The sequence below is a fragment of the Cynara cardunculus genome, unplaced genomic scaffold (genome assembly GCF_001531365.2).
Source record: "Cynara cardunculus var. scolymus isolate 2C unplaced genomic scaffold, CcrdV1 Un_Scaffold_3653, whole genome shotgun sequence".
Lineage (NCBI taxonomy): Eukaryota > Viridiplantae > Streptophyta > Magnoliopsida > Asterales > Asteraceae > Cynara > Cynara cardunculus.
Genome location: NW_020201558.1, coordinates 45,392 through 57,209, shown reverse-complemented (window position 1 = coordinate 57,209; position 11,818 = coordinate 45,392). Strand labels below are relative to the sequence as shown.

Sequence of the window (11,818 nt, the reverse complement as noted above, 5' to 3'; positions counted from 1 at the left end):
ATATATATATATATATTCATGCATGTTATGAGAATGCATGGTGTGTGGATGTATGCATATGCATGAAGTGGGTTAGCATGGGAAGGGGGCTGTTTAGCGACCTTCCAGTTTTAGAAAGATATAAAAGGAGGTTGAAGTCTCCATTCTCTTCTTCTTGCCTATTTTAAAAGTTGTGCGATTTWARGATAGWGGGAGTGACCGGATTTCAAGTATCTGATTTCAAGAAGGTTGTTTTCAAAAGGGCTTGTTAAGGTGAGTAATTTCTAAACCTTTTTGCATAAAACTTGTTACTGGTTTTATTTGAATATTATTTATTATTGGGAAGAAATCAGTTATTTTGCTTAAGGGTTTTATCCGGACAAAGGCTGACCGGATTAAGTTTAAATCGGTCAAGAGTTGGGCGATTAAGCCTTAAACCGATCAAGCGTTAAGCGGTTTAGTTTTAAACCGGTTAAGCTTTGAGTGAGTTATGAATGATAAGAATGGTTAGCATTTTGAACGGAGAAGTAGGAATACGACCATGTGGTGACCGGATTATTTTAAATTGGTCAAGCTTTGAACGATGTATTGTCAAGACTTTTTATCCGGACAAAAGATGGAATTTATTTCTAAGTGTTAAATCGGACAAGCCTTAGGCGATGAGTTGTCCAGATTTGTTAAACCGGCCAAGACTTGACCGGAGATGAAGTCCGGCCAAGTCTATGTTGACCGGATTTGTATTGTGCCTTGTGCTTGATTGATAAAATTGTTATTTTATTATAAAATGGAGATTTGATACAAATGATTTTTGGATTGATAATAACTTCAATGGCTGCGGTCTATTTGAAATTATTTTTGTGAAATGTTTTGATGAGGAAATAAAAGTGGCATATCAAGGAGAGGTGTACCATGGGATAAAGGTGGCATATTAAGGAGAGGTGTACCATGGGATAACGGTGGCATATCAAGGAGATGTGTACCATGGGATAAGGGTGGCATATCAAGGAGAGGTGTACCATGGGATAAGGGTGACATATCAAGAAGAGGTGTACATTAGATATAAGGGTGGCATTTGTATGTGTGTTGTATGATATAACTCTTTCTATTATATCCCTTAAGACTATCGTGGTCTGGAATCTTTATTTTCTTTGTGATTTAAAGATTTTGGATCAAGGTTCTTATTGGAAATCATAGTCTGGATGTTATTGAGGAGAAAATAACAGGTTTGGCTTGATATTTTAAATAACCTTGTTGATTTGAAAAGGTTTAAAAGTGACATTATATGGAACCTAGCTGGTTCAAATGTATGATATTTGAATAGCTAAATGCTTACCTTGAGAAGTGGAAAGGATTTGGTATTTTGTTCCTATTCGTTCATATATTTGTTATATATATGAATAGTTGTTTTTCATAAAGGTTTTGGTGATTTTCACCCTGCAATATCATAATATGGTATCTCACTAGACCTTTCGGTCTAACCCTTGTTTTGTGATTTTAACTATGTATTGCAGGAGGTTCGGTCGGTAAGGGAAAAAGGAAAATTTGATATTTTTCCTATTCGCATTTCTACATGAAAATCTGTCTTGATGTATAGTTTTGATTGATTGGTACAAGAAATGTATTTGAATTTTTGGACCTTGTATTTGGTTATAATAGATTCTTATACTAAGGGACCTGAATGGGATAATATCATGTATTTCTTTTGTATGAAATATGTGTTTCATGCAATTTGTGTTATGGGGTGTTACAGAAAGTGGTATCTGAGCCTGAGTTTAAGAGATTTAGGTATTTAACAGCATGATACCTAGACTTAAACTGTTTTTATTGCATGTTAAGGGTCCCAGACATAGTTAGCTCCATTGGAAATAAATATGATGGGTTGAAAGAACAATATGTAAGGTAAATTTTAATTACATTTGGCCAGTGTAATTATGAATTTACAGGTACACATTTGAACTTGAATACTTCATTATATTTGGGAATGTGAATATGTGATTATTGACACAAAAACCTGTAGATGTCTAGCCGAACCCGAAGATCTGAAAGAATAACTCATCCAGAATCTGAGGAAAGGGAAGAATCGCCTGCTAATCTTCCGACTAGCACGTCTGGAAATAGAGGACGAGGAAGAACAAGGGGACGAGGCAGAGGAAGAAGTCAGTCTCAGGAAAGAGGTCGGACTGAAGTACATTCTGAACATGAAGAATCCCAATCTGGGAATGTTTAGAAGAGATCAGTGCCACACCCTAAATATGTAACCAGAGACATGTTGGCTGAAGAAATGGGGAAGTTGCGAGAAACTTTGACTTCAATTATGGGAATTCCAGCCAGGGTAGAGACAGAAAAAATAGAAGTTCATTCCTCGATGCCAGTTACTGACAACAAGGAGGGGGATATTAAAATGTTTTTGGCATGCAAGCCACCAACATTTTCGGGAGAAAGAGATCCAGTGAAAGCCGTGTGCTCGATTAAAGAAATGGAATCAGTATTCAACACCATTCGGTGTCCGGAAACAGATAAAGTTCAATTTGTTTTTTCTGTATTAAAGTCAAATGCTTTGTTCTGGTGGGAAGTTGAATCGTCTGCCAGAACGGATGTTTTACAGACTTTGTCTTGGGTAGAATTCATGGACCGATTCAAGAACTAGTTTTGTCCTAAGACAGCTGTATGACAAATGGAAGAAGATTTCCTGAAGCTAGAACAAGGAAATGGAACAGTTCAAGAATATACTGAAAGATTCATTGAATACTCTCGCTTTGCTGAACATTATGTTTCAACCGAATCCAGGAAAATAGAAAGGTATATTTGGGGTTTGAAACCCTCAATTAGAGAGTTTGTAATTGCCATGAACCCCAATACCTTTTCATTAATGGTAGATGCGGTTGAAGTGACCGAACGAAATAAGAACCGACAGCCAGAAGGAAAAGTTGTAGAGAAGAGAAAATAGAAGGGGACTTCATCTTTTAAAGGGCCGAAAACTGTAAGATATGATAACAGATATAAGCAGAAGATCAGTGAGAAAGTCTGCTCACAGTGTCGACAGGTTCACCAGGGTGAATGCAAGATGGATCCAAGAAAATGTTATAAGTGCGGCGAAGCAAGTCATCTGTCTAGAAATTGCCCAGCTAATCGAAGGTGTTTTAATTGCAATTCTCTGGATCATATTCGACCGAATTGTCCCTTGTTAAGAACTCCGCAGTTAACGATGGGGAGTAACGCGTCGGGTACACGAGGAAGGCCTACTGTGAACAGAGGAGGGCAAGGAGGGGCGCGGGAATGGTCCTTCCAGATGACTAAGAACGAGGTAGAAGCATCACCGGATGTAGTAACAGGTACATTCCTTCTGAATTCAATACATGCTAAGGTGTTATTTGACTCTGGTGTAAACTTTTCGTTTGTGTCACCATTGTTTGCTCAAACTGCATGTCTGAATTCTGTGCTACTTGATGATGAGTTAGTAGTTGATACTGCAAATAGACAGGAAACTGTTACTAGTGTGTTCAATAACTGTATTATTGTTATTGGGGACTGTGAACTTTCGATCCGATTATTTCCTATGCCAATGAAAGAATTCGATGTAGTGGTGGGTATGGACTGGTTGACAAGGTATCAGGCTAGTATTAATTGTAATAAGAAAATGATTAGAATTATTCTGCCAGACCAGGGAACAGTTGTTATTTATGGTGATTGTCAGAATCACCATACCAGTATTTTGTCAGTAATGAAAGCCCAGAAAAGTATTCGAAAGAAGTGCCAAGGATATTTGACATACGTAATTGATCTGAAGAAAGAGAAGGGAAAAGAAGAATCGATTCCGATTGTTAATGAATATCCAGAAGTCTTTCCAGAAGACTTATCTGGATTACCACCTGACAGAGTCATTGAATTCCGAATCGATCTTATACAAGGAGCTGCACCAGTAGCAAAGGCACCGTACCGTTTAGATCCATCTGAATTGAAAGAACTGGTTGCACAATTGAAAGATTTATCTAATAAGGGATTTATTAGGCCCAACACTTCACCTTGGGATGCTCCGGTCTTATTTGTTAAGAAGAAGGATGGGTCTATGTGAATGTGTATAGACTATCGTGAACAGAATAAGTTGACAATCAAAAACAAGTATCCTTTACCAAGGATTGATGATTTGTTTGACCAATTGGTGGGAGCAAGTTATTTCTCCAAGATTGATTTAAGGTCAGGGTATCATCAGCTCAAAGTCAGGGAAGAAGATGTCGTCACAACAACATTCAGAACAAGGTACGGGGATCACAAATTCTTAGTTATGCCATTCGGCTTAACTAATGTGCCTGCAGCCTTTATGGATTTAATGAATATATGTAAAGAGTATCTTGATAAATTCGTTATTGTATTTATCGATGATATTCTTATATACTCTAAGACCAAAGAAGAGCACGCGGAACATCTTCATCTGATATTAGAATTGTTGAGAAAAGAAAAGTTGTACGCAAAATTGTCCAAGTGTAAGTTCTGGTTAAGAGAAATTCAATTCTTGGGTCATGTCATCTCAGAAGCAGGGGTAAAAGTGGATCCAGCAAAAATAGAGGCAGTTGCAAGATGGGAAGCTCCAAAAAATCCTTCTGAAGTCTGAAGCTTCTTAGGATTGGCTGGTTATTATCGTAAGTTTATTCAGAACTTTTCTAAAATAGCCGTACCATTAACTAAGTTGACTCGGAAGAACATTAAATTCTAGTGGGAAGGAGAACAACAAGAAGCTTTTCAACTGTTAAAAGATCATCTTTGTAGCGCATCGATATTGACTCTACCAGATGGATCTGAAGACTTTGTGGTTTATAGCGATGCCTCAAAATTAGGGTTAGGATGTGTTCTGATGCAGAGAGGAAAAGTGATTTCTTATGCGTCAAGACAATTGAAAGATCATGAGAAGCAGTATCCAACCCATGACATGGAATTAGCTGCAGTGGTGTTTGCTCTGAAAATTTGGAGACACTATCTTTTGGGAACGAAATGTCAGATTTATACTGATCATAAAATTTTACAACATCTGTTTAGCCAGAAGGAATTAAATATGCGACAGCGTCGGTGGATTGAACTAGTTAATGACTATGATTGTGAAATCCTTTACCACCCGGGAAAAGCTAACGTGGTGGCTGACGCTTTAAGTCGAAAAGAAAAGAGCAGAACCATTAAAGCTGTGGTAATGAGAATGAACTTGATCCCCGACATTCGTAAGGAAATTCAGAGATGCCAACAAGAAGCTATAAAAGAAGAATTTGTTAAAGTAGAAAGGTTGGGTAAGATGATTTCAACTTTGGAACAGAATAATGAAGGACTAATGTGCTTTCAAGGGCGAGTTTGGGTACCATGTTTTGGAAATATCCGAAATATGATATTAAATGAAAGCCATAAGTCCCGATACTCTATTCTTCCAGGCACCAATAAGATGTATAGATATTTGAAACCTTTTTATTGGTGGCCAGGATTGAAAAGAGACATAGCTCGATATGTGGAACAGTGTCTGACATGTTTACAGGTTAAGATTGAACATCAGAAGCCGTATGGAAGTCTTCAATCTTTAGAGATACCTGTATGGAAATGGGATCACATTACCATGGATTTCGTTATGAAGTTACCTCGAACTCCAAGGGGATACGACGCAATTTGGGTAATTGTTGATCGTCTGTTCAAATCTGCGTATTTTTTGCCAATAAGAGAGAAGTACTCCTTAGAAAAGCTAGCGCAGATTTATATCAAAGAAATTGTTACAAGACACGGCGTTCCATTATCTATTGTCTCTGATAGAGATAGTCGGTTTACTTCAAAGTTCTGGGAAGGGTTACAGAAAGCTTTGGGATCTGAAATCCGACTAAGTACAGCTTATCATCCGCAAACTGATGGGCAGAGTGAAAGAACTATCCAGACAAGATATGTTGAGAAGTTGTATTATTGACTTCGGAGGATCGTGGGAAGATCACTTGCCATTAATAGAGTTTGCATATAACAATAGTTACTATTCCAGCATCTAAGCGGCACCGTATGAAGTGTTGTATGGACGTAAATGCTGAACGCTGTTGTGTTGGAATGAGGTGGATGAAAAACAGTTGACGGGTCCTGAGATTGTCCAAGAAACTATTGAAAAAATCGAACATATCCGTGAAAGAATCAAAATAGCACAAGATCGCCAGAAAAGTTATGCTGACAATCATCGAAACCAATTGAATTTGATATAGGTGATTTTGTAATCTTAAAAGTTTCGTCATGGAAGGGTGTTATCAGATTTGGAAAGAAAAGAAAGTTCAGTCCGAGGTATGTGGGGTCGTTCAGAATATGTAAGCGAATTGGGCCGGTAGCATATCAGTTAGAGCTGCTAGAAGAACTGAGTCTGATTCACAACACTTTTCACGTGTCGAATCTGCGGAAATGTTTAGCCGATCTGAGTCTAGTTATACCGATACCAGAGATTAAATTAGACAGTAAGCTGAACTTTGTGGAAATACCAAAAGCCGTAATTGATCAAAAGATCAGGGTGTTGAGAAACAAAAAGATAAGTCTGGTTAAAGTTCAGTGGAAGTTTCACAAAGGACCAGAAGCAACATGGGAACTAGAGTCAAAGATGAGATCAGAATACCCTTGGCTCTTTGATTAAAGGAATTCCGGGACGGAATTCTTTTGAGGGGTGGATAATGTGATAACTGGATCTTGGTTATCACCCAAGGTAATTAATATGTGATTATCTAATTAAATGATTACGTGATAGCATGATAAATTTGGTTTATTTGATCATGCTAATGTGTGTGGAAATTATGTGCATAATATGGATACATGTATGAGATTATGTACATATGTAGAAGTATATATATATATATATATATATATATGTGTGTGTGTGTGTGTGTGTGTGTGATTATACACTCATGCATGTTATGATAATGCATGGTGTGTGGATGTATGCATATGCATGAAGTGGGTTAGCATGGGAAGGAGGCTGTTTAGCCGACCTTCCAGTTTTAGAAAGATATAAAAGGAGGTTGAAGTCTCCATTCTCTTCTTCTTGCCTATTTTAAAAGTTGTGCAATTTAAGGATAGAGGGAGTGACCGGATTTCAAGTATCTGATTTCAAGAAGGTTGTTTTCAAAAGGGCTTGTTAAGGTGAGTAATTTCTAAACATTTTTGCATAAAACTTGTTACTGGTTTTATTTGAATGTTATTTATTATTGGGAATAAATCAGTTATTTTTCTTAAGGGTTTTATCCGGACAAAGGCTGACCAGATTAAGTTTAAATCGGTCAAAAGTTGGGCGATTAAGCTCTAAACCGATCAAGCGTTAAGCGGTTTAGTTTTAAACCGGTTAAGCTTTGAGCGAGTTATGAATGATAAGAATAGTTAACATTTTGAATGGAGAAGTAGGAATACGACCATGTGGTGACCAGATTATTTTAAATCGGTTAAGCTTTGAACGATGTATTATCCGGACTTTTTATCCGGACAAAAGATGGAATTTATCTAAGTGTTAAATCGGACAAGCCTTGGGCGGTGAGTTGTCCGGATTTGGTAAACCGGCTAAGACTTGACCGGAGATGAAGTCCGACCAAGTCTATGTTGACTGGATTTGTATAGTGCATTGTGCTTGATTGATAAAATTGTTATTTTATCATAAAATGGAGATTTGATATAAATGATTTTTGGATTGATAATAATTTCAATGACTGCGGTCTATTTGAAATTATTTTTGTGAAATGTTTTGATGAGGAAACAAGGGTGGCATATCAAGGAGAGGTGTACCATGGGATAAGGGTGACATATCAAGGAGAGGTGTACCATGAGATAAGGGTGACATATCAAGGAGATATGTACATTTGATATAAGGGTGACATTTGTATGTGTGTTGTATGATATAACTCTTTCTATTATATCCCTTAAGACTACCGTGGTCTGAAATCTTTATTTCTTTGTGATTTACAGATTTAGGATCAAGGTTCTTATTGGAAATCATAATCTGGATGTTATTGAGGAAAAAATAACAGGTTTGGCTTGATATTTTAAATAACCTTGTTGATTTGAAAAGGTTTAAAAGTGACATTATATGGAACCTAGCTGGTTCAAATGTATGATATTTGAATAGCTAAATGCTTAGCTTGAAAAGTGGAAAAGATTTGGTATTTTGTTCCTATTCGTTTATATATTTGTTATATATATGAATAGTTGTTTTTCATAAAGGTTTTGGTGATTTTCACCCTGCAATATCATAATAGGGTATCTCACTAGACCTTTCGGTCTAAACCTCGTTTTGTGATTTTGACTATGTATTGCAGGAGGTTCGGTCGGTAAAGGAAAAGAGAAAATTTGATATTTTTCCTATTCGCATTTCTACATGGAAATCTGTCTTGATGTATAATTTTAATTGATTGGTACAAGAAATATATTTGAATTTTTGAACCTTGTATTTGGTTATAATGGATTCTTGTATTAAGGGACTTGTATGAGATAATATCATGTATTTCTTTTGTATGAAATGTGTTACATGCAATTTGTGTTATGGGGTGTTACAAATGTAGTGTTGTTTCACCATGTAAAAAGAAATAAAAAATGATGTGAAACATAATGTGAAATACTAAAGTGCTGTTTCACAAACTGAAATAACATACGACTTAACACTTTTATTGTTTCATGTAAAAATTGTAATTATTCAAAAAATAAAAAATAAAAATATGATATTTCTATCAAATTAAAGAAAATAAAACGTTCGTGTTTTATACAAATTTGTTGATTTAAAACTTCATTTTAATTGATATATTTTTTATTTAAAATTTTTGTATAAATTAATATAATTTTGATAGCCGTCATTGTTGACTATGAATTTGATGTCAAATGTCTAGAATGTCTTTTCAACTTATCATTTATCTAATAATTAGTTTCAAATTTCAAAAGTATCACAAAAATGTCATCACTTTTCATAGCCGTAAATTAAATTCAATTAATGATTAAGATTGGTCCTTATGGTTCTCAACATTTTTTTGATCCTCACATGAACTAACCCCTATATATATACATATATACATATACATATACATACACATATATATACATTATATACATACACATATATATACATTATATATACATATATATATATATATATATACATATATTCTGACTAGGAACTATGAATTTATAGGCATTAACAATTTGTTCGGACATGACTTGAGCTTATAGATATGATTACAAATGGATTCTATAACAACGTGTTTCATGAGAATGTTAGCAAGATGGGAATGGAAGATTTTGTATTCACCAGCTTGAGCAATGAGGGGGAATGTTTAGTAATCTTGAGAGAGATTTCAGATAGAAAATCAGTGGGTTAAAGTGTATAGGTGGTAAGAAATGATCATAAAGGTCAATAACATAAATAAAAATCATTCCGAAATCTTCAATAATATATATTGATATACTGATGAACAGGTCATTCAAAATAACACAAACCCTCTGTATTGCTAGAAATACACTCCTCCATTCTTATGCCAAACTTTCTTCTTCCAATTTATCATCTTCTCACCAATGTGTATAACCAAACACCACCACAATTCAAAATTTTGATAATACTCAAATCTTATAATGTTACTTCAACTACCATTATTGTTCTTTTATAATATGTGACACCCTTAAATTTAGAAAATAGTAGACAAATTAAAACTTCCAAAATCCTTTAATTAAAGTAACTTTAATAACAAAATGCTTAAAGTTTACAAAAGGAGAAAGAAAAAAATAAGTATAAAAGTCTAATTCGGACTAACTAATTCTCAAACAGAATTAGAATAAGTCAGGTGTTACTAAAACCATTAGCTCTGCTATCTTCATAAAACGGATGATGCCTCTAAAGCCATCCTACTAGAATATGGAACTCCAAATGCCACTCAAATCCCACTAAGACCTGATATACATGTTGATAAGAAAAAATGTTAGCTTTAACGCTTAATGGATTAAAGCAGTTTCATTATATAGAACATAAAACAATTAAAACGAATATGTTTCCTTTATACCACAACTCATCCTTTAAAAACATAAATGATGAGGAACATATTTACAAATCTCATTGCTTCCAATTCGAACTCACCTGAAACATGCACAAGGTGCAAACTTTTAAACATAAAATATACAGACAAGACTACATATTGAAAACACCGAAAGTCTGGGTAATGAAGTACCCAAAAACAATATATTTCGGTGACGAGGGAGACCTGATTCCATCGAATATGGTGAGAACACACTTTAGGCCACTTATCAACATTCTCGAGTTTCACCTCTGGTCATGGAACCCCGTATACGAATCCAGTGAGTACCACCGCAAGATTCCCAAAATGGCCCTAGTGTCTACTCGATCTCTAAATGAGTCTCAACCAAAGTTATTGGTCTTCATATAGGGCTCCAATAAGCAATACCGCAAGACCTAAAGTCTAAATGACTCAACCGAGTACCATAGCAGGCTAACAACTTCGTATACAACCCAACCTACCCATGACTTGGGGACCACTAGCTAGTCTTAAGTGGGGAAATCAAAACTCCACGCTTAACAACAAGACAGACTCCTATGTCTACGGATCAAATGCATTACAGTCTAAAACTACAAGACACCAATTGAATGACGAATGCACTCAAAACAATAATAATCAAATATGCAATAAACGAATCATACATCTAAGGCTTCATATTGAGCCACTAAAACCGGACAAATATCCAAAAATTCATTTGAGTTAAAATCAAGCCAAAAGACATCGTAAAACACTTGACTTTTTAATAAAGTCAATGTAAACCATATAAGTCGAAAAGGCATAATTTCCAACATTTAAAAATGTCGGGTTCAATTTGATCCGGCTAGCAGATTCATGTTTATATTCAGGGTGCATTTGATACACAAATGAGACTGGGCAGGACAAGACAAAACAAGAGAGACAAAACTCGACGGGTTAGAGAATTTTGCAGGGTTTTAGGGTTTTAATTTGACATGGATGACTTAGTAATTTACCAATCTTGTCCGTCTCCGTGATTCTTGTTCCATCTATTTTGGTGGGACAAAAAATGTATTTTTGTTCCACTCAGTCATGTCCAATCCTGTCAGAGTCTAAATATCCCACCAGGACAAGAAGGTTTTGTTCTGTCATGCCTCGTCCTATCCTGCATACCCTTAAACAGTTTGCAGCTAGATGATTATGTTACCTCGAATGTAGACGATGCCATATACAATGTTTATCCACTTTGGAGGGTTTGCTCAAGAGACGGAGAATGGAGAGATTTGGAAGGGACCGATGAAGCCCTATGGGAAGATGGTTGGCAATTACTTGGAGAGCCAATGTTTGTTGGTGCACTTCCACTTGCACCCGTGGGTTGGGCCACCCTGTTTTCAGAGTTTTGTTGTGTGTACGGTGTTTCAAAGCCAGCAGGTGTGGTTGTGGGGTGTGGCAGCATCGTTGCATGGCCCTGCATAACAAGACAATAAGGAAAAATATGAGTTCGGAAGATAATAACAGTCATCCAACCACGCTTTAAGTCGTGCATTTTGCATGTGGGTGGTATGTTGGTGACGGAAATGATAGTATTGGCCCGACTAAATCCTAACAAGATACATGCAAATTGTTACCCTCTCCCTCCCCAAATGAATGCGAAAAAATTTAGGCCTTCCCCGGCCAATGGATGAGGCCCACACGGGGATAGCACCTAGCAAGAATATGTGAACTTACACCACAACTCCACAAGGCCCCAAAGAGAAGCATGTCTTATGCAAAAAAGATAATTTTAATAAACCAAAACCAAACGAGCCAAGTATATCCCACTTGGAGGTGGAGGTGGAGGTGGTGGCGGCCAGGGG

The 11,818-nt window shown here is 36.2% G+C and overlaps 1 protein-coding gene across 7 annotated transcripts in view; it reads right to left on the bottom strand.

Moving 5' to 3' along the window:
* Positions 1 to 9,714: 9,714 nt before the first annotated feature.
* Positions 9,715 to 11,818, bottom strand: part of LOC112503718 (pre-mRNA-processing factor 39) — a 30,529-nt gene continuing 28,425 nt past the window's right edge. For 6 of the 7 annotated variants that reach the window (XM_025107707.1, XM_025107708.1, XM_025107712.1 and 3 more), the window contains 2 exons: positions 11,170 to 11,430; positions 9,715 to 9,886 (listed from right to left, as the gene is read on the bottom strand). In XM_025107707.1, the coding sequence (XP_024963475.1) occupies positions 11,200 to 11,430 (231 nt within the window). In that variant the 3' untranslated portion in view covers positions 9,715 to 9,886; positions 11,170 to 11,199. Of the gene's footprint in view, positions 9,887 to 9,995; positions 10,070 to 11,169; positions 11,431 to 11,818 lie in introns of all 7 variants that reach the window. The other variant, XR_003068064.1, reaches the window with a different exon arrangement.